This window comes from Augochlora pura, chromosome 4 (assembly GCF_028453695.1).
Source record: "Augochlora pura isolate Apur16 chromosome 4, APUR_v2.2.1, whole genome shotgun sequence".
Classification (NCBI taxonomy): domain Eukaryota; kingdom Metazoa; phylum Arthropoda; class Insecta; order Hymenoptera; family Halictidae; genus Augochlora; species Augochlora pura.
In genome coordinates this window covers 604240-627836 of record NC_135775.1, presented here as the reverse complement: position 1 = coordinate 627836, position 23597 = coordinate 604240, and the positions used below count along the sequence as shown (strand labels likewise).

The 23597-nt window shown below is 48.4% G+C and overlaps 2 protein-coding genes across 2 annotated transcripts; both read right to left on the bottom strand.

The window, feature by feature from the left end:
• Window positions 1–312: 312 nt before the first annotated feature.
• On the bottom strand, window positions 313–2945 carry LOC144468942 (odorant receptor 13a-like). The gene is made up of 6 exons (XM_078178765.1): window positions 2300–2945; window positions 1714–2120; window positions 1472–1571; window positions 1290–1391; window positions 755–910; window positions 313–679 (listed from the first exon to the last, which is right to left on the bottom strand). Exons 1-6 carry the CDS (start codon window positions 2597–2599, stop codon window positions 578–580), a joined length of 1167 nt encoding a protein of 388 aa, XP_078034891.1. The 5' UTR covers window positions 2600–2945; the 3' UTR covers window positions 313–577.
• Window positions 2946–3508: 563 nt separating this feature from the next.
• LOC144468941 (maltase 2) lies at window positions 3509–8018 on the bottom strand. Its single transcript, XM_078178764.1, has 9 exons — window positions 7525–8018; window positions 6127–6306; window positions 5773–5930; window positions 5573–5707; window positions 5304–5509; window positions 5000–5195; window positions 4424–4878; window positions 4203–4343; window positions 3509–4103 (listed from the first exon to the last, which is right to left on the bottom strand). Exons 1-9 carry the CDS (start codon window positions 7691–7693, stop codon window positions 3947–3949), a joined length of 1797 nt encoding a protein of 598 aa, XP_078034890.1. The 5' UTR covers window positions 7694–8018; the 3' UTR covers window positions 3509–3946.
• Between the last annotated feature and the right edge of the window lie 15579 nt (window positions 8019–23597).

Below are 23597 nucleotides of genomic sequence, written 5' to 3'. Positions count from 1 at the left end.
AGGTCAGTGTAAGATCTGTAAAATTTATGGTAATGCCGCTGCTAAAACCATACGTCGTCGGTGGAGGTTTCAAATATATCTTCAAATTTCATTTAGCGTACTTCCCTCTCGCGCATTTATCGGACGGTACATCGTGCATCGCCGATTACGAATATTTAGAGCACTCCTAGCTCTGCGTTATCATTCCCATGTCACGCGTGACGTTATCGACGATTTAGGAATCTCGGCTGTCGTACCGACTGAATATTCGCGCGCCAGTTTTCAGCGTCCTCTTCGATTGAACGACATGGTCGACCAAAATTCGGTGGGCATTAAGAAAACGAGGGTTTTATATTTATCGGTTCGTACCAATCGTTTATTCGCCATCTAATGGTAGTGGAAAATGAAGATTTGAAAAATCTTTGAAAAATTCCCAGAAATGTAAAGAAATAAGTAATCGCTAAAACAATTAATTTATATTAATATAATCAGTATTACACTTGAATTTCCATAGTCGATATCGTTCCCAACCGGAGAAACCGTTACGACAATATTTCACAATATTTTGATTCTAACAGAGATACAAAGGCATGATTAATTAGTCGATGCAGCACGTGGAGTTCGTTGACGGCTCTGTGTCGACTTCTTTGTCCAATACAACTCGTAGCGCGGTGAACAACGAGAACGCGTTCGAGACATACTGAAAAATCAGAGGATACGTCGAAAATGGCTGGAGAGTAGTCTACGTGTAAAATAATAACCAATCGAATCCTACCGAGCAATAGTAGTTCAAGGAAAGCGCTACCATCACGAATTTCAGGCTAATCACTATGGGCTTTTGAGGTAACAACATCAGCAACACGGTCTTTTGCACCCTTAAATCTTGATTGTACCAGTTCCCTCGGTACACGCTGTCGACAGCGGTCTCGCTCTGATTATCAACAGAAAACAAAATGAATATGCTTTGCGAATATTATACGTAAATTAATATTACTATTTCTTTTCTATAATTTAGATATACGTGACATAATAATATGTTTTAATTTTATGTAAAAATAAAAAAACAAATAGCTTCGGTGGCTTATACGACCGCGAAAGGTTGAGCTTGTAGTTTAATTAAAAATTCGAAATTACTTGGAATGGGGGTAGTTCTAACATTGTGCGACATACTGTGGTAGACTGTAAAGAGATCAAGAACAATGCGAATGAATATGAACAACGGAAGATGTTGCGACGAAGGCGCAGATGGAATAATACGAGAGACGGAGGAGGACACTTTAGACTATTGGGTTTTTCAATGAACGACTCACCACTTCCATCAGAGCGTCGGCTGGCCAGGCGCACATGTAAACCTCAATCAGCGCTGACCCAGCCAGAAAAATGGATTGAACTTTTACCATGATTGGTTGCCGCTGTTCGAGAAAAAAAGAAGCATTTTCTTCGGTATCACGGTGATCCGTAGCCGGATAGGCTAGCTTCTTCGAGTACTTACTCCGATAACGTTGAACCCGGAAAGCACGAGGTTCCCGCTGCTAATGATTAACGTGATTATGGCTATGTATTGGACTCCTTCGACCACGTCTTCCGCGTACCTGCAAGAATATTGCCCGACAGTCCTATCGATATTTTATCGAGGACTCTTCCGAATATTCTGTGCGCGCATTGAAAGCTGCCAACAGGCCTTTTAGGCGAAGGGTGTGCCCTTAAAGCTAACATTCAACCTGCAGTCCTTACTTTCTGACGAGCTGGCACTGTTCTATGCAGCTCTTCAAGTGATCGACGGTGATGGCATCGCGAAGATCCACCATCAAGATCTCGAACCTGCCGGCGGCGAATAAAATCAGCAGCGCGGCGATCATGTTCGAGCTAAGAGTGCTCATGCACTGTACGGCGACGTAAGAATGTTGCAGGTAGACTACGGATCTGACGGGCTCGTAATCGACCGAGAAAGGGTATTCGGCCATCATCGGGAACGGCTGCGGGGTGAACAATGCTCCGACGATCACGAGGAACGCTGCCAAAGCGTTCCAGATGCTGGACACCGCGTAAAATGGGCAATAATTGTCGATGTATCGCTGGTAAATCTCCTTTTCGTGCGGCTTCAGGTTTCGAAAGTACGCCATCATTTCCTCCACCAGACGCTGCAACAGTTTTCTCGAGCTTTAAGACGAATTTTGGCGTGTCTTCGTTTAGTATCGTCCCTCTTGCCAACAGGAAAATTCAATCTTCTTTCGATTTAGAAGAAACAGTGTACAACAGATTAAAAGTAATTTGCTCTATAGATGTGAAATATTAGAGACTACATGGGAAAGAGTCTGACCTGTAATTGATCGTGCTGAAAGAAGCTGACACCAGCCTGGCCGACGACGTGAACGCAAGCCAGCGTCATGGTGGCGGCCTTCGAGAAATTAACAGCGTCGTCCCGCAGCAGATTAACGTAAACCGAGTAAGACAATGGCAGAAAGACGCCGACCGTGCATAGCAAGCTCGCGGCCTTCAGAGCATTGTAGAAGACTCTCCGAAATTTGGTAGCGGTCGACTCGATCGGCCAGTACATGTTAAACGACACGAAGAACCGAACGAAGCCGACTGCCTTCTCCGGCGTTGCCTTCTCGAACATAATAATAGAGCGTGCTGGCCCGTCGATGCGCGAATCTAATCGTTCGCCGACCACTCGGGAAGAAGAAACATTTCACATTTCGCAAACGGGACTAGGAAGTCTAATGCCTCTTTCATGGGTCCGGCTCCGACCTCGTGAAACGTTAATGGGCTTTGCCGGAAGAGACGCCGCGGCGAATCAATTAATCAGAGGTCTAACCAGCAACCGGTAGTAATACCATGTTGCACGTCAACCGAGCTGCGGAGGGTGAATTGATAAGCTGTCTGTTACCACCGTTCTAAATATCATCAAAGTCTGAAAGAGTTAATGCACTGCCATTCGAGGCTTCGTTTTTTCTTCGAACTTTTCTGCTCCGAGCAGCAACGTTCTCTTCGCTATATTAATTTTAACATAGGAGGTTGCAGGGGAACGCAGGAGTAGAGACGAGGAAGGTTGATAGTGTAAGCGTGATTTTTCTATTTATTCTTACGTGTTTCATGGCTCGATCCCACTATGCACCTTGTTTAAAATTCTCTATTCTACGATAGCAATGCGCGTGGAATAGTAGCAGCTCTGAATCGTCTCGTAGTTTTCACTTTACGATTTTTCTCACGATGCGCAGGAAATTGATTCCTCGATACCCGCATGGTCGAGTGAAAACGATAATGGGATTCGCTGAAACGAATCCTCCGACGCGAATGATTTAATCAAACCCGAGTTTCATTCAGACAGTAATGTTATGTTACCGGTTGGTAATGTCGAAGGGTGAATTGATAAGCTGTTGCGATTGTTGCGCTGCAATCGGCTTCTTTGTCGGCGAATGTTTTATAATTGATTGAATTTCGAATTCGTGGGAAAACAATGATGAAGAAGGAATTAGTGGAGGAACTACCGGCGGTTGATACAGACTTCTGTCCATTCGCGAGTACATACATAGAATTTGTATTTATTCGATTGACTCTTGTGATACAGAATTGATTCCGAGTTTCTCAAGTTGGCTCGAAAAATTCAACAAATCGATTCACATATTCGATATTCATCTGTACAAAATAAATGTTTCTCGGCAGTGCGAAAAAACTAGTGGGATAATCAGGATTAATCGATACATACCAGATAATATTATTACAATAAATTTGAACAGTTTGTTTAACACGTCCACTGCGATATCAGTGCCCATGGAATTCACAGAAAAATCGAACGAATTTATTTAACAGAAATTATTTAATAGAAAATATTTGATAATAAACTTGTTGGAATAATCTCGTAGCACTTTGTAGATTCTAACACGAGCATCGGATTATTTTAGATCGTAGTTAAAAATGTCCATGCTTCGTGATAAAACGTGTCGGTTAAAGTTGTCGAGTGTTACTATTTGGACAGCATCATTGCCACGAGCGCGCTCAATATCAGCTGCGTAATCGCCATCGAGTTGACGGAAGAACTGTTCCCCGGCTTCACCGCAGTCGACTGCAAAACGTACGCAGCGTTCGCGCTGAGCACCAACTTCTCCGTAGAGACAGCTTCCCTGATGAACAGAATTCAAAATGGTATTGTAAACGGCAAAGCGAAAACCAAAAGACAAGTTAATTTGGACCAGGTTAATGGAAAGAATAGTTCAACTAACATGGTCGAAACGGCGTTGCTGGAAGCAACGACAATTTTCATGGTGGCTTCGATGTTCGGATACAACGCGGTCAAATTGACGTTCTCTTGGAGCAGTCCTAGATTGACGACGACGATGTACGTAGGATGGTTCTTCAGAAACCTGCAAACGAACGTAACATTTTGCAGGGTATTTAGAAAAATTTATTACAATTACGAACTACACTGCCGGAATCTACGCACCTTTTTAAGACGAACACGCGATCGTTGTTCGAGGTAGCCAGTTCGTAGCCACCGTGGGTGAACACCGCTTCTTTCCTTAATTTAGACAGCATTTTGTAAGTGTTTAAATTGCTCTGCGTCGCGTTTCGCTGCGCTTCCACGTTTCTGCTCAGGTATTCCGGATGAAGCGGAAGATACGTCCTCCAATTCGTCGAGAATCCCGCGGATGGATCCGAGTTCCACTGCATCGGCGTTCTAGCAGGGTCCCTGGAGTACTTCTCGTAAGTTTCCCTGGTCCTCGATTTGCCCATCGGGTCGATCGTGTCGTACCACGAGATCTTTGTGTTTAACATCGCGATCTCGTCACCGTAATAAGTGTACGCCTGGCCGGGCAACAACAAGCTTAACATGTGGAGACCGTCGACGCGGTTCAGGCCAATTCTGGTCGCGACTCTTGAATTGTCGTGATTGGAGAGCTGGGAACGGAAAGAAGACAACATTCAGTTGTTTTGTTCAGCAATTTCTTATTCGTGACGATGACCGAAAGAAGCAAGAAAAAACTTCTGAAAGCGAAGCTGTTACGTTAGGTTTCCTTACCACCCAGTTCGTGTTCGCATTATCAGGAATCTTGTTCAACCAACTTCCCAGAACATTTTTAATTTGTTCGGCTTTGCTATTGTTCCGAACGGAAGTTATAAACCGGAAATTGAAAGGAGGAACCCCCTTGCTGGTAGCATTCCCATAAAGAGCTATCAATTTGTCGTCGGAATCGTGAGATTCCAGAATCAGCAATCTGTGAATAAACAATTTAACTCAGCGCTGAACAGCTGCACAAAATTACATGAATACAGGGTGTCCCAACTACTATTGGACACCCTTTTTAGATCATTTTCCCGCGTACTTCGGAGTAGACTTCTCAGCGTTGATCCAATGATTGATGTAGCTGCGGAATTTGTACACGAGAGCTACGTTTTCAGACAATCCGGCAGTGTAATCACCGTTTCCAACATCAGGCTCGTCTCTCAGATCCTTGTCTTCGATTAAATACGACACTGCGCCGATCCGGAAGCCGTCGACGCCTCTCGCCAGCCAGAAGTCGATTACATTCTACAAAGTTAAAGGTATCGTATCGTCTAATCGCCTATTCGACTTACAAAGCGTAATTCGTACCAGCATTTCTCCTAACACGTCTTCGTTTCTCAAATTTAGGTCCGGTTGAGTCTCGTGGAATTTATGGTAATACCATTGTTGTCTTCTAATGTTCCACGTCCAGGCGGATCCAGGCTCTTCGCTGTAGGTGCTCACCTAAGTCAAATAAAATAGAATGCTCAAAATCGTGTCTAATGGCGTTGCTCGCAAAAGCTGCCTACCCAATTATTTGGCGGCACGCGTTGTCCATTTCGATCAATGGACCCGTCCGCCCATATGTAATAGTCGCTATAGCGGACATTCCTCGTAGTCGACATCAAGAACCACTCGTGTTTGTTGCTAGAGTGATTCGGCACCAAGTCTAAAATCACTTTGATACCTGGAACAATTCGATTCGATTAATTATATAGAACTTGCATTAGAAAAACCAATTTTATCCCGTTTAGGGCAAAGTGGAGATATTTGAAACTTTGGAGAAAAGTCTTCAAATATTTATATCGTTTATAGTAATAGTTTTGATAAAAAGATGAATGGTAATTTGTATCGTTTACGTAGCGGTGTAGTCGAGCACTTACCACGATTGTGTGCTTCTTTGATAAGCAAATCGAAGTCGTCCAAGGTACCAAATAATTGATGTATGTCGCTGTAATTAGAGACGTCGTAGCCAGAGTCGATCATAGGGGATGGATAGATGGGGTTCAGCCAAATAGCATCGACTGAAAGCTCTTGGATATAATCGAGACGACTGATGATGCCTGTGCATAATACCAAAAATTTGAGCGTTTAATTAATTAATAACTGCTCAAAGGCTAGATAATTCAGGAACACTTTAATCGTTTTTTTTAAATCGTTAATTTATAAAATTAATGTATTATATGCATTTTTTAATTGTGGCTCATTCTTTTGGTGGAAGTTAATTCCCCGGTTGTAAGCTTGTCGCAAAATATTTTTCTAGCGCACTTCAAACGCGAAACCATGCCCGGCGGATAAAGAACTCTCTCGTTTGAATCGCAGGCTCCAGTTTGCGTCGTACGATAATGCAGCTTCGGCTGGTACTATCACCAGCGGACGATAAACTAGACTCGGCCGACAACCTCGTTCTTCTCCTCTACTCCGTCGATATTCGGAAATAGGAGGCTGACATAACTTCTCCTAAGTTTACGCGTTACCGTCGCTTTACACGGCTTCCGACTTATCCGAAGCTTAGGCGACAGAGATCGTTTCCTTTTAAATGATTATCACTATCTTTATTAGCACAAAACGCTAAGTCAATAAGGACTTTGATTGTTTCTTAAGCTAATGCATACACAATGAAGATTAAAATTAATCTTATTGTACACGTGCAATTCGAACACAGTTGACTTGAGTCTAGCTATTTGCTTAGAACAAATATAGGACAATAAGATCTTTATCCGCGTTTCTTCGTGGAAATCACTTGTAGTATTTATTATCCTCTTCGATCTCAAAAATTGGAAAATTCTACAGAAATATTTTGTTGATTTTCACTCCACTAACGACGTCGAGGCACAGTCGCGCAGTGACTCACGAAACCGATCACTCATCGTTTAGAATAGAATAACTTTTTTAAGGTCGAACCGAATTATTCATGTTTTTTGGATATGTTTAGGGAAATTAAGCTACTAGGAAAATTGCTTGCAAAATTCATTTGCTACCATGAAAATGATACACTACAGAGCACATTTAAAAAAATTATAGAGCTGAGATAAATAAGAATAGTTTGAATCAATTTCAAGAAATAGAAGCTGGTTAGCAAGATTATTCGTATCTTAATTAATTTTAGTAGATTTCAGTAGCGCATCGATATATTTTATTTCTTTCAGTCTCTCTGGTATTTGAAACCACACCCGGCCAATTTGACCACGAATTTATAAAATCGGCAATCCATTGATCAGTTTCGAACAGTAGATTCGAATATTCCAGCGAATTCCGTAAATTTCGCGCACTGAACGTACCCTTGAGGTCACCCTCCCCGTCTCCGTTGCTGTCCTGGAACCCTCTCGGCCAAATTTGATAAACGAGCGCGTTTTCCCACCATTCTTTTTCCGGCAACTTGTCGACCCTCTCTGCACCGATGCAGATCACCGCCAGAACGACCAGCAAACCACCGCGGAACTTGGCCATAACCGTCGTCACGTGTTTTCGAAAGAAAAGTTCGCGGCGACTCGCGGGATCGTCCTGTTATATATTTTGCGGCGGGGATCTGGTTATCGAGCATTATCTCCGCTATCGCGATCACACTCCCGTGTCCTTATCAAGCTGTTCCTTGTACCCGATTCACCAACGGGACCACGCCATTGTTTATTCTCGACCCGCGGACACGGAAAACGTCCCTTTGATCCCCTTTTCCTCCAACTCCAGGGAGACGAGAGAGAGACTCCGTGCTCGAGACGCGCCGATTTCGCCTGTCGCTCCAAATGGAAACTCCAATCGCGATGCTCGATATCGCGATGCTCGATATCGCGAACCGTGCGACGCGCGACAATTCTTTTTCACGATAAGCAGATTTATGCATACGCGGCAAAAATAAATCGAGAAATGACAGAATAATGAATATGAAATCATCTTCTATTTAACGAGTATTTTTTTTTTCAATTCTACAGTAAACCAAGTCTCTCTTGCCGTCTCCGGAAGTTTCAGGCGACTTGTTTCGATTCGAAAAACGTCATTCCGTCTAAGACAGCGCGTTCTAATATTAATACAAGTTGTTGTAGATAGCTCGCTATCGGAAGGCAAGGTACAATCCCCTAGTCGGTAACCTAGTGCGCAGCCCGGTTGACAAGATAAGAGGATGACGAATGGAATTAGACGGGGCAGAGACAGAGACAGAGAGAGAGAGAGAGGGAGAGAGGGAGAGAAGCGGCTTAACCGAGTTAGAGACGAAAAGCGAAGGTTATTTGCTGGTACGAGCAAGTGCACCGTGGTTCGTACAAACTTGGAACGTTTCCGCTGATACTTCGAGTCGGTCAGATTTATTTCGACCGCTTCCGCCATCAACGAGCCGCGAGGAGGAGTTCTCGACTTTCCAGACTTTTGTCTCGAGCACACCTATCGGCGCTGGGCGATCGCGATCGCGATCGCAATCGGAGTCGCAGGCAGGGTGCATTGGTCGGGACGACGCGTCGCGGGTCGAAAGCCGAGAGCCGAGAGCCGAGAGTCGAGTGGTATCGGGTGCATCGCGGAACGTGGGAGCAAAGATCCTTGGCATTGCCAACGAATAGATACATGCCCGTTGGCGTTGTGGATCTTGGCGCCTATCCTAAGTAGTTTGGACGTGGGTTTCGCGGTATCGGATCGCGATTCGCGATTCGCGATTCGCGATAGCGAACCCCGTCGCGGCAACGCGCGCTTCGACGCGTTAACTGCGGAACAGCGAACCCGAAAATTCCCACGAAATCGAGAGCCTCGGATCGTACACATTTGCGACAAGAATTTTCTTCGGAGAACGTTTAATTGGCGTCAAAGCGTACGCAGAACTTTACGATATTTTGTCAAGAGTGACATAAGCCTGACTAAAAGTAAAATGGAAACGGCGAGTAGGAAATATGTAGTACGCGAGTGACAAACGATGTCGTGCGAAGGAATTGACGACAAGCTAGCTGGTTATCGTTCGGTCATCCTTGCGTTTCAACCGAAACTGGACAGTTAAAATTAATCGTAGCGAACGTAGTCGAACAATGATAGCTCCCTCGCGCTCTAATAAAGCTGGGAAAATTCGTAACAGGAAACCGGAACAAAACGAACGCCACCGACCCTCGTCGTATCGGCATAAAACGTTGTTGAATCGATCAATCGTCGTTCCCGCCCGGTAATTCAATTAACGCTGCAATTGACTCTCTCTCTCTATCTCTCTCTCTTCCTCGCGGATGCGAGTATCATCGGACTGTGTTTCATAAAATAATATAATATCTGTAATTCGATATTATAACGGAACGGGTTGATCCTCCGTGAACCGAAACAGCGGAAATTTCCATAAACATCCGCGGTCTAGTTGCGACGAGGAGAAATTTAACACGCGGAGGCGATCGCAGCGATGGAACAGCGGTCGTTCCCGCGGATAAATAAACAAATAAATCGGCGTTAGCGTCGCCTCGCCGCCGCATTACTCCTACGGGTAAAAAGGTCGTCCCGCTCCCGACCGGCTGAACTAAACGCGTTAGTTAGGCGATCGATCGCGATGGGTTCCGCGAACGCGACAAACCTGCCCCGCTCTCCATCGAGAAAATACTGCTCGAGTCTCGCGCGATCATTCTGCCCGAGATACGACACGATACGATACCATACGATTTGGAATCGTTTCCATGGCGCACGGCAACGTTCGCCTCGCTGGAATCGGCGGAAAGTTATGCGAGCGATGAATTACGCCTGCCGAGTTAAAGTATTCCGGCCACCTTGGACCGCGAGCGAAGGGTTAACCGCGACGCGAGGCGTCGCGACGCGCCCGCTGCCGCCATGAATTATATTTCGGGCAGCTTTAAGCGAAACCGGGAGAGACGGTATTTGCAGCACGACACCGCGTTCGAACGGCGCCGCCTTGTTTTTACGAGCCCGGGGAATTTTAATTAACCGGCGCGGTCCGAGGAATTAATTACGGAGCCTCCGCGATTCCGCGTTTTAGACCCGGTGCCCTGAAAAACCATCCACCGAGCTCATCCAATTCGTTCTCCCGGTCTGTGCAAGTCCGCGTGCAGGCTGGCTAATAGCTCCCTGGACGAGTCCACTCGCCCTCCGTGTACTTTGTTTCTAGCGTTCCTAGTTGTTATTTATTGCTGATTTTTAAATCGATAACGAAGCTTCCCGGACCAGACTTCCGGCGGGTAAATTATGGACGCTGAACCCGTTGACCTGGTACGAAGAAATATTTCCTCGTGTCGCGGGGACGATTCTAATATCGCGAGCAGCGTTTCAGGAAGAAGGTTAATTTGATTTCAAGCTATCACTTAATTGCAATCTTGTTTATTTGTAAACCAGTAGTCTCGCCAGGAAGATTTTTCATAAAATGGCGCGGCCTGTAAAACGTTGATCGATCTCGAAGAGGTTCGCGGTCCTAGCAGTCGTCGAAGCGGTCTACCGACGGAGCTCTTTCAGCTTCGAACGCTTTATCTCCGCGAGGAAATTCAGCTAAACTCGGGTCGAATGTTCCGCGTTTGCCTCGAGCGGGACAAATAACAGCGTACGGGTAATTAGCAGCGGTCGGACTAATAATCGAACGGCAGCGTTCGAGACGTCGGCTAGTACTCTTTGATCAGGAGGACGCTCTATGTCCAATGTCCATCGAGGGGCGAGAGCCGCGGCACTCTACGGGTACTGCACCGGTAGTGGATGTCGTTGGTCTCTTGACGATCGAGCTGGGAAAAATAACGATGCGCCATTTGCATAATCGGCCGACAGATAACGATGACCCGGTGCAAGTCGGTCGATTCCTCTCGCTTATTTTCCGTCTGCCGCTTCGGACGGAGTGGCTCTCCCTTCCACCCTCTCTCTCTCTCTCTCTCTCTTCCTCTCTATTTTCCTCTCTCGAAAAGAGACGACAGCGAGAGACTAACGAACAATGAATTAACTCTGAAAGAACCACACGGAAGCGGACCAAGTGAAAAGTCGATGGACCCGTGTGTTCTTTGACGCAGCCTTTGACAATCCTTTCTGAAAGTTGCGAGACTGTCCTCGTCGAGATTCGACGCGACTTTCGACGAAAGCTCCGCGGGAACCTCTGCAAAGTCAAGGTGATTTCTCCTTTGTATTTGTTCCTTTAATTCGGTTCTTCTCAATCGTAAAATGACAGTAGTCTAGTCGGAAATATATCTTACGTAGCAAGAGAAATTGTAAAACGTGTACGAACACAGAAGTAGACTGAAACGAGGCGTTGCCGGAATTTTCTACTTACTCGGGCGCACCTCGCGAAGGCGCTCTACTCGCCCGACGGTATGGTGTTTGCAGAATGTTTTTGCCTCGGACCGTCTTCGTTCATTTAAAAAAGCCAATCGGCGGATTTGTTTGCTCCGGTGGCGATGCAAAAATGGCGAAAACACGGAGCCTCGAGGCCGCGGATGACCGCGAGAAAATTGAACGATCGCGAGGAGCACGCTGCCAGGCGACCCGTTCAAATTAACTTCGTTAGCCGCGGTGAACAATTAACGGACGCGTTCTCGTCGGCGGCTTTAATGAAAGTCAATTTAGTATTTGTAGAAGCGGCACGCAGGTCGGGGGATGTGCTCGGGCTCCGATGGAAACCAGTTCGTTTTCGCGGCGGCTTTTCGCAAACAATTGTCGCGTCGCGTCGATTCTGCTCCGGCCTGGCTGGCCCCGAGCTGCATCCGATCGCGGGCAAACATCGATCCCCTCGCAATTAAATCGAACGGAACGAGGAGGGGGCCCGAATCGAATCGAATCGAATCGGAAAGCTGCTGCAGTTGGCCCGGCTTCGATCCGCTCGATTCCGATAAACTCGATCGCGCGCGCCGCCGAATCCGACAAACTGCAATCCCGAAAAATGTTTGTGTCTTTCTGAAAAAGAAGCGCACGACCGTTCGCTACAGCCTCTGCTTTTTCCCTCTGGACGTGTTCTTTATTCATTTTTTTTCCTAGCAATACAATCGGGAGCTTGAAGCGGCCCTTTCGCTTTAGAATTTTACGGAGGATAAGCCTCCACCGGTCATAAACAAATTTGTTCGCGATTCAAGTCGGTATTTTTCTAGCGATCAATCACGTATCGAACGAGAATAGAGAGCTTCTTTCATTCGACGGGCGTTCATCTAGATTCCGTAGAATAAACGACCCGCAAATATTTGAGGGAAATTCGATGAATCGCGATCGCTGAAAAGCGATTGTATCGCCGCGCGCGCGCTCGCGCGACTGGAAACGAGCTTTCAATATTTCAAATCTCGCGGGAAAACATTTCCATGGATAAATATCAGCTCGCTCGAATTGCAGAGAAATCGGGCGGATCCGATCTCCGCGCGTTTCTCCGGCTGGCGTCTGCGGCGTCTCGCGTTACAGCTCGCGTTTCGAGGCTTGGAAAACGATCGCGGATGATTCACCGCGATCGACGGAAACAATGAAAGCCGAGGGAGAAGCTGCGGCCGAATTGTTACCTGTCCGTTCCGTTTCCGTGCACGCGTCGACGGGACCCGGGGAACGACCGTCCGCGATCCGATTAAGCCGGAATAATTCTCCCGGTGCCCGGACCCGGCGGATTATCGTTTTATTTATTTATAATGCGGCTTATCGCGAGTTATCGTCCGGCAGGATCTCGCCAGCGAGTACGACGATTCCACGGAAAAGAGAATCGCGCGCGCGCGCGCGCGTTTTGCCGTACCGCTTAAAAACTAATCGAACACGGCCGATATCTCGGATACCGGCCAACATCGGATACTACTTAACGATAAAACACCGGCATTCTTCGCGCCCTTTTCTTATTATTCATCGGGACGCGATAGCGACACGGAGTATGTAATCGGGGCTCGCGTTGTGTGCTCTTCCCAAGAGCATTTTGGGATACCTTCTCGTTTAACATGTCCACTATCGCGCCAAAAGTCTTAAGAATCTCCTAAAATTACAGCACTTTATCCGATCGAAAGGAATGATTTTGTGGCAAATGGTTTCTGGGCCGTTTGAACGCGTACTTACCAAATTACTCACCGAGTGCTCGCCGAGAAGAAATAGAATCGGTGATCGACGGTCGTAATTGATATCCCTCTTGAAGTCCCTATTGAATCTTTCTCTCCGAGGTCTGGCTCTCCCGTGGCAACAATGCAGATGTTTGCCTAGCCGGTAGATGCAACAGAGAGAAGTCTCGAATCCGCGACTCAGCCGTCCAAACTCGGGAAAGTTGTCCCGATTCGAACGGGGAACGTTTGATCCCGGCTCTGTTCCGATTCCGACACCTCTGCAACTATCCTGCATACTGCATATTATATCGAGCCGCGGGGCGATTCAGCTCGGGGCTGCATTGTTCCACCGGCACAATGGAGCCATTTCGACGCCAATCAAACCTCCCTGAAAAACAATTAGCGCTCTCGCCGCGACGCGTCGCCCGGCTAATTCGTAAGTTGTCTGCGAGCCGCGCCGAGCCGCGCCGGCTAGGATCGCTGAAACGATTATTATTGTTCAACATCTATGATATCGAGGAACAAAGGAGACCTTGCCCGAGAGAAACGGGACAATCGCGACTCGACGACGATCGATCGATCATTCGCGGAGGGCTCCGGGCTCGATTCGTCAGCAATCTTCGCGGCAATTATTCGAGCTTAGCGGCTCTCGTTCTCCTAATTGTTGACAATCGGTGACTATAAAAGCGAACCGCGAATAATCGTAGCCCCTCTCCTCGAATTGTCCAGGTTTGTTTACAAAACCGACTTGCGTAATTGCACCGACTTTTGCGATTAAAACCTTCCGATGCGATTCGGCCGGCTAATCTGGACTGGATTGCGAAGGATGACGCGTCGGTGCGTCATCGGATCACAATGACACGCGGGTTTGTTCACGGAAATTGGGAGAAATGAGTCACGGAGGAAATTGGTAGTAAAACGCGACAGAGATAACGAGCTTGTCGAGAAATTTTTAGATTATGGATGATCCGCTTTCAGTCTGGATAGGAAATGAGTCTGATTAAAATATTAATTGAGCGATATCTTCCGAATCTACCTCTGCTTTGGGAAAACAGGTATTTAGCTTTGAAGCGTTACATCTTTGCGTTTCGACGCGAACTCTGTTGGCTATGAGGATTACGTCAGCAACCATTCTCCGTCGGTCAGGATTTGCAATTCTTTATCTAAGAAGTTTACAACTTCCTCCGGAGTTCCCCATCGCTCACCCCTGGATCCGCTGCTGTTCCTCGTAGTAGGTACGCCTGTATTAGACCCATTATTTCAATAGATGAATGAAATGGTGTCGCGTAGGCTATCGTATAGCCTCGCCAGTGATAGGGAATTTCAACTGGGATTCTGAGCTGCGCGGTTAGGATCAGGATTGGTGCTAGGTTCGTAATAAATGCTCGCCGTTGTAGTAACATTTAATTGTCTGTATATTTTGCACTTTCGACTCAATTACAACGAATTGATTCTTTACGTCGGTCGCTCGTTACGTTTCTCACTGGCAGAGGCGACCATCGGCCACGCAACGATCAACGATCAACGATCAACGATCGACGATCGACGAACCGTGGCGACGATCGAGAGAGACGGTTCGCGGAGCAGTAGAACCGGTTAAAATATCTTTACATTTTGATCGTGCACTCTCCGCTGCTCCCCGACGCATGTTCCATCGACTGTGCGAACCAACAACAGTTTCCGTCCTGTTCCGATCTTCGATCGTTGTTCGTCGCCGTCGCGCCGACGGCAAGCGACCGTCGCATTCCCATCGAATCGTCGCGCTCGCCAGGAGCTTCCCTCGGCTCTAGTTTTTTAGGGGTTCTCAACGAGATCGTACATCAACAATTAACACGTGTCGCTGGTCCGTTGGTCGCTGGCCAGCCGCTCTCCTCGAGATCTCCTCGAGATCTCCTCGAGATCGGACCGCGTCGAGATATCCGAGCAGACGTTTTCCTTAGTTCTTTCTTTTTTCCTTAGGTAGCTTCGACGAGGCTCGCGGCTCGTCACCGACCAACGGACGGCGTAATAATGCCAATAATAATGAGCATAGGCATAAAACGGCTTAACGTCTTACAACGATTTCAGGGGAGACCCCACCGGGGTCCTCCCCGCGCTCCTGTACAATAGGAATTATACACAGAAGACGGAAGATAAAGCTTTGTCGGTCCGCGCAGAGACGACACCGGCGCAGGGAGATCCGACATTTTCGCGCGATCGGACTCTCTTAACTTGGCCCTTGGCCATACTTCAACGAGCCTGTTCTCACCAATTATTACATTAAACGAGACTTCGTGGAAACGGTTGCTGTCAATATTTAAACGTTAAAGTAAATATAGGTACACGATAAATATAAATTGGCTGTTTTCTTCTGAGAAAATTACTGCAATCGAAAAAACTTCTGCTCGACGCGAGCCAGATTCTGCTCGATTTTCAACAATTTTTCGAGCGTCGGCCCCTCTGCGGTCGCGGCTTTGACGCCGCGCCTTCCGGAGATGGCAAGTTTTGAAACGGGAGAGCCATGGTGGAACGGTTCCGCGTTTTCCGTAGAAACAAAATGTGTAACGAAAGCTTGGACGCGAGGGGATGAAATTCGAGGAACGATATTTCCAGATATTTTTTCATTCCACCGGCACAAACTGAAAAATTCTGCCTGCAGTCTTGCTCGACCGTTTGCGACTTGTTTAACCACACGTTTTGATTATTTATTCGAGCATGTAAATCGAAAAACGCACGTCTTTCGTCGCAAAGAACGCCGCTGTATTAAAAAATAAATTAAAATATATAAAAGCAAAATTAACTCTTTCAGATTAGAAATTGTTCAATCGCGTGAAAGTCGCAGGCGATTTTTGAGTAAAAATGAATAAATGCAGCTCGATCCGGAAGGTGGGCGACGAAACATAAAATCGCAGAGTCCGGCCGCAGCGTGTGTATAGTATATCGGTGAAACGCATCGGCGATAAGAGGGCGATAAGCCGATCGCGCAATAATTCTCGACCTTCCCTGGCCCGGTTGTCTCCGGGTTAGTTAAACAGTGTTCGCCGGTGATGCGAGCGATACGGGAGTGTATCTTGCGAACGCTTTCACACCGGCGCAACGTAAAACGTAATCGCGTTTCGTTGTATGGCGCGAAATGTCGCTGATAACGGAAGTTTCGTGCGTGACGTGTGTCGAAATGCGGGCAGGCTGAAGAACGGAAACGTTTCGGCGAGGGAACACGGAAAAGCGACTGAACACCTTGCCTTACGTAGACTAATCTTATTGCATTGTTTCCGCGAAACTTCCACGCGTTCCGGGCGTTGCTTCGACGGAGAGGGAGAAAGAGCACGATGCTAAATAGAATGGAAAACCGTGACGCGACGTTCGCCTGCGTAATTTTCAACGGATGTCGCGGCTTGTCGGAGGAGAAACCTTCCGACGTTTTGTCTCGGTGCGGACGAATGCAACCGCGGCGACGATTTGCTGAAACGTAAGACAGCGATCGTCGTCGGTAAACCTTGGCAATTTATTGGAACTGGTTATTTTTCTTTCAATATTATTATCGCTTATCCCAATTATTTTTCGATGAGAGTGTCGCGAGATCGGTATCGATTTATTGAAATTCTCCGAAATGAAATTACAATCGGTCCTTTTTACAACTCGTAGCTCAAGGCTGCGTTGACGCAAAGTAACCAAACGAAACGTAACGTAAGGCAAGGAGCGAAGAAGAAGAGTAGGCAGGGGTTGGGTGGGCTAAACGGAGGCCAGCGTAAAGGATAATCGAAGATACCGTGAAGTGTTGAATGAATGGGCCACGGACAGCGTCCCCGTATTTCTGCGGTGTGGTTGCAGCGTCGCCGCTGAATCGTCTCGTTTTCGACTCTGCTCGTCTGTACCGCTCGACTCGACTCGACTTCGTCGATTTACCTCGTACTCTAGGTGACTTACGTTCTACCGGAATTTCTTAGACGCTAATCGGGACCTGGTGTCCACCGTGGATCTTAGCAAATTGATCGAACAGCGAGAATTATTTCGAGGCCTGTGAACGACCTGCGAACAAACGGTCAACGAAACGACGAATCCGGACGCCGTCGACGAGGAACCGTCGCGCCGCGAGTCGCGGGAATGCGTTCTCGGTGGAGATCTTGCCATTAAAATATCGTCGTCGAGTTTAGGAGGCGATCGCCGCGCGATCGGGAAGCGAAGCGAAGCGAAGCGATCGGAGAGGATCGAACGCGCGTCGCGCGTCTCTCGCGCGCTTCCCGTTTGGCTTGTCGTCGACGGCGCGCCGTGTGTATCATAAAATCAGCGATTCTCATCATCTATTTACAACAGGACTATTTATATTATAATCTACAAGTCATCCTAATCATCGGACAGACGCTCCTGATGGCGAGGAAGAAGAAGAAGGACTCGAACCGGGGAAGAAGGTCTCTCGCGAGGGGGAGATATCTCCTCCTCGGGGGAGACCGTTCCCCGTTCCGTCTTCGCGATAACGGCACCTATCGTTAACTTTAGGCAATAACGCAACAATACAATATATATGTATACAATATATTTGTATATATATACACGCGTGTATATCTATCTCTACTGGCGAGCAGAACTTGTGGTATGTTTCGCTTCACGGTACAAAACTCAGATACAATGTGCAACATCCGTACTCGTCTCGTGTCGTTCTTTCAGCGTTTCGCGTGACTGAGCGCCTTTTTCCGAAGGGCTAGCCCCTTCCTCTCTCTCTCTCTCTCTCTTTCTATAGTTATTTATTTATATATACCTTTTACTTGATACTTTACAAAGTTCTCTATCTTACAGTGTAAACTTTAGTTGCCGGCGACATCCTTGAAATAACCCGCGGCGACCGGCTTCCTTCGAGCTCTCGTTTCGCGAAACTTTCGTAATCCAATTGGCCGTCCGCGAACCACGAACACTGCGAATCACGGCGGACGATTCTTTGTCGGTCTCGCAGTTAATTGACTCCTGGACGCTTTCAAAGACCGGCATCTCTGCGAGAGAGAGAGACGTCGCTTCCGCGCGAGAGAGGCTCGCCGAGTCCCTCCGCGAGCGAGACGTCGACTTCTCCTCGCGCGAAGAATTGCTAAAGAACCGCGGCTTACCCTCGAGCGAGCGCGAGCCGTTGCTTTTCTTCGGGCGAGAATCGTCTCTTTGTCTTTGGAAAGACAAGCGCGCTCGTTGCTTCGGAGAGCAACCGAGAGAGCGCTGCACCTCGCGTTCCGCTCTCGTTCGCTTCGCGGCCGAGTTGTTTATGTACCCCTTTCGCGAGGGAACACCAATGTTCTTCCTCCCGGAGAGCTACAGTATCTCTCCACCTGTAAATACCTGCCTCCCCCACTTTCTCACGCCCCGGACCTATTGCTTTCGCCGCGAAAGAGCCGGCGTTTCTCTCCGTGGAGGAACCGCTGCTCCATTTTCTCAAAAGGAGAACTATTTTTTCTTCCGCCGCAACAAGATAGCCAATTGCTTTTCTCCGTCCGCGAATCTACCTTTCTCCGACAATTATTGCTTTTTCTTCCCCCGCAAGAGAACGATATCCGAGCTCCGATTCTCCGCGCGTGGTTCCCTCGGCTCTAGGCAACCTCGATTTCAACAAACGAGATCCACGTGTATCGCTGCGACCTCGATTATTCCTGTCCTCCGCGATAGAGCGACCGAGTTTCTTTGCGAACGAGAGGGGCAGCTCTAGCGGCACTCTCCGATTCCGAGCTGTCTTTACGCTACGCGCGACTTTGCAAGAGCAATACTATTCCAGCCTCTCGCCAGGAAGCGAACACCTTTTCTCCGGAAGAGAGCAAGATCTCTCTTTGGCTGAGAATCCTCGTGGCCAAGCCGATCGCTGTCCGCTATTCGTTAGTCGCGATTCCCGATTCGCAATTTGCTGTTCCCGGTCGCCGGCAGGAGTTTCTCGGACACGTCGGACATCGATTCGCGAGCGCGAGACTGCGCGCGCGAATCTTCGGAACGGATCTATAGTCCTCGCGCGGCGAGAAGGCGCCTCTGCGTTTACGGTCCTCCCCTCCCCGGTAGCTGCTCCACTGCCATCAAGGAACATCATCGTCGTGGAAGGGGAACCGTAAACGCGAAGGCGCCTAGTTGTCGCGCGAGGACTATACGCGTCCGCCGGTTCGCGCGTCGAGTCTCTCGGCTCCGTGTTTCCCGAGTAGCGTGGAAATATTCGCTGGGCGTCGCGCGCCGATACGGAGGACTAGAACGATAGATCAAAAGAGTAGAGTAGTATTACGTTCGCATAGGTGCTAGAGAATAGGGATTACGTGGTGGTTTATAGTTTAGAACCGTGTAGACAGTTAGAGAAAGAGTGTTAGAGACACAGGGCGGACCCGTGGGTGCACGAGATCCTCTGGTAAAATCGATTAGAAATCTCGATACGTTCCGAGCTGATTATTATATACAGAGGGAGGTGTGTGGCCAGCCCCGATTCTCGTCGATCCCGACGGCGGGGATCTCGAACGGAAAGGAAACGAAACTCAAAGGATCGATCGCCTTTGTTCGCGGCCGTTTCTCTCTCGATCCCATCGCCGGCGGGGCGGACCCAGCGATTCATCGCGTTTCTAGGGTTTTCGATCCCCGATCGTTGGTTCGGATCGGAGAAGCGTGTTCCGCGCTAACGTTTGGTCGTTTTCTCGCGTTTACGATTCGACTAATTCGTGGACGACGGCCGGCTCTACACGGTTTGTCGTGGAAACTACGATTGGTCGAGAACAGTCGTAGACGGACGAACTCGCCACTGCTCCGTTGTCCCTCGAATTTCTTGCTGGTCCAGGCTGTGCGTATCACCGTTGGTAGATCGTTTGCAGATTCGTTTGTTCCCTCCGAAGCGAACCCAACCGAACTCTAAACTAAAAATCTCAGACCTTCCGCGTTGAGTCTGCTCCGTTTTTATTCTGTTTGTTTTATCTTTCCCACGTAAAAATCAATCACGCAAAGTGTACACGTACTTAAATCGATTAGAATTGATCCTTGGTTTGATTGTCCTTATAAAAAGGTAACCGAACTACGCTTAAAGTTAAGTGAATGGAGGCGGGGTTCCCCCGCGGCAAACGGGCGATCCGAGGATCGCCTCCGAACGAAATGGTACTCGACGAAATATCGACGAAAATGACGAGTGTCTTGAATTTGGTCGGAAACGTCGACGAAAAAGATATTCGTCGACTTTCTACTCTCCGGGACTGATCCGCGTCTACTACGGTATAATATTGGTTCTGTTCGTCCTCTCTCGAAACGAAACTCTAATGCCGAATTCGCGCCTTTCGCCGGGCGGGCGAGCGATCATTGGAAGTCGCCGCGACGCGAAGCGAAAATTCGTAGGAACGATCTATTGTAGAATGGCCAATTTTCTAAACTAAAATCCTCTCTAACCCGATCTACGAGACGGCTCATAGAAAATATACAAAACGTAGAAATTACGGAATGCAATCGATCCACGTTCGCTAGTCGCACGCGCGCTCGCTAACCTCGCGCCACCGAATTCCAGCAGGTACAGTCGGTGTACAGTGTTCGTGGATAATTAATCGGTCAATTATTATCCGGTGTTCTACGTGACATCGTTCGCGCTCGATCGACGCTGTCGTCGATCCCTCTCGATCTTTGCGGACCGAGAGACGCGTCGATGGATCTGGGGCTGGCCACGGGAACCTTAAGGGCGTTAAAGTCCTTAAAGGGCAAATAGAATTTCGATCGAAGGGCGGAACGCGCGCTTCGGGCACCCTTCGCCTTTTATTTCACCCGACTACGTTTACGCGCGGTGGTGCACGAGTGCGGCTCGATGGAACGGCTCGCTCGCGTTTGCTCGTCGACGCCGCCTAAACGCCTTCGAACAGTCGCCAAAGTCAACGCATCTATTAAATTTCGAACGTTTTCGCGAGGTTTGGAACTTTGGAATCGGGACGCTCGATGTTTAAATTTTATATTAATTGAATAACGAATTATTGTATTACACGCGTTGGGCTTGTATTGCATTTGCTAAATAGCCATTCGGCGATTGCTCTTGTTTCGAAGTTGAGCAGATTAATTGAACAGACCCGTTACAAAGTAAAGCAACGACTTGAACCCCCGAAATAAACCGAGCGAAAAAACGAGGGAGACGTTGACGCGGATAATAGAGAGCAATTGAAGGATAAAAGAAGAGGGGCTAATTAAATCCAGCCGCGTTGCCCGATATTGGGAATTACGATGAAGCGAACCGCGCGCTGGTCCTCCATCCGGGGGCCCTAATTGTAAGTGGATGCTCGCGGTGTATATTAATTGGCTATCTCGTCGAACAAACCGAGTGTTAGTCGTCGGAGGGGACCGGCGCGTCCGGTTCTTGAATTTTTCAAATTTTAATAGAGCCCGCGGCGGTAATTGTAGTCGAGGGCTCGCCAGGCAATCCCAGAAGTACCGGGTCGATTAGCCTGCGCCATTAGGAGATAAGTAGGGCTCTCGCGCAAACCAGAGGCTCGCCTCATTCCATCTAATCACTTCGACCAAACTACTTTAAACATTAACTCCCGACCCGTCCGGCCTGTGGAAAATTCTTTGGATTTTTCTGTCGGGACGCGGGCTCTAAGCGAATCTTTCGATCCCATCAGCGAAATTCACCTCGTTAAACCCACCGGCGAACTCTCGTTACAACCGGCCGGGTCTGCTGCGACCCTAATGGGGAAACTCCTCCTCCGGATCCGCCGAAATGAAAAAACAAATCAATTCTCGCTACTTCAAACAATCGGCTTTTGATTAAAAGTAACCCCTGTCTTCGCGTCGTCTCGAATCGGTCCCCCCGTCGGTCCAATTAAATCGGAATCGAGCTTGTCGTCGGCCGGTGACCGCCACCGTGCAAACGCAAGATCGCGAGGAAAATCGCGGAAAGTAAAACCACCCCGAGGCTTCTCGGCGAGCGTTCCGTTCCATATCGAGTCGCGGCACCGGGTCTTAATCCTACGGAGCGAAATTACGTTCGCACGAGCTGTCAGGCGTGCGTGGAATCGCTATTCGAAACGGGAAGCAGCCAAGCGAGAGGGTAGAGGAGGGAAGGAAAAGGGAGAGCCGCGAATCGAAGAATCCGACTCGAATTGTTTCGAAGACTCGCTCGCGCGGCCGCTCGTAAGCGCGGGCTGACGAGGACGGTGAACGAGGGGCGGAGGGAAAAGGGTGGAAAGAAGGGAACCGGCGAAAGCGAGGGAAAGGGGGGGAAACGGGGCGGCCGATTTGAAAAACCGACCAGGCGCCGCGCCGGCTCGGCTAAAACGAGCGGCGCGAGGCGAGCGCACACACGCCTCGGCCTTCGCCCTCTGACCCCGCTCGTTTTGTCCGCGGGTCCCGATCCCGGCTAAGCGGAATTCAAAGGACGAGCGCGGCCGGATCAACGGTAATTGGAGTAAATGCACGAAGAAGAGAGATCGTTCGCTCCCAGAGATCCCCGGCGATTACGCCGCTGGACGAAGCCTATCGTCGTGGTTCACGCCTCGACAAATTCCACGGTAGTCTCCCGTCTTACGCCAATTGGCTCTCGAGCGACGGATTTTCGCGCGACGCTCGCGAAATAGAATCGACGCGATTCGCGGGTTGCGACCCGCGACCCGATCCCTGGCCATTTTCCGCGCCGAACTCGCGAGACTTGAGCCGGATTTCATGGAACATATTTTTTTATAATTTTCCAATCGAACCAAAGAGTCTTTGTCTTCGTTATTAAATGAAGTCGTTCATCCGATGAATTTTCGCAAAATGTATTTGATGTCGTTGAAGGAGGAAATTCGATTACTTTAACCCCTTGCCCCGTATCAACTTGACAGACTCGTGACCTGCTAAAAATTAATTTCACGTATTTCATCGAAATTGAAAGAAAATTTGATTCGCTTAGCCAATTCGCAAGCTCTTTCTGGCGCGTCGAATCAAATTGGAAAAATGGTTTTGGCACGGTCGGCCAGGTTATTGCACGGGTTCTCTAGTAGCGGTAGCCAGTTGCCAGGTCGCTGGTCAAGCGAAAAAAAGGATCTGCCAGGATCATGATCGGAAGGCATGCGTGTCGTAGACCGTGCGTGCATCGCTGTAGCGCGCCCGATGCACTTGGAGGGCATTGGAGGGCCGCCGGCCGCGAGTGCCGGAGTGCATTGTCGAGAGTGTCGATGAATGGAATATATCAGGTACTCGGTAGCAGAACGTAGATTCTTGGACTTGCGGTCCGAAGCGGTCCATTTTTTTCGAGAAAGGAAGCACAGCATTGGATCGCGTCGATTCGAGGCGCTCGCTCGCGTCGCCTCTCGCTCGTCGATCTCTCGTCGATCTTTCGTCGTCTCGATCTGCGATCGTTGGCGGCCGACGACGATCGTGCGGCCAGCTCAGCGGCGAATCATGGGAACTGACTCGGCAACGTTACGGATCTCGTTTACGGTTTTTATCACTTCAACGCTTTGCTATTGAGTGTCGTCTATATACGGCCTACTATACCT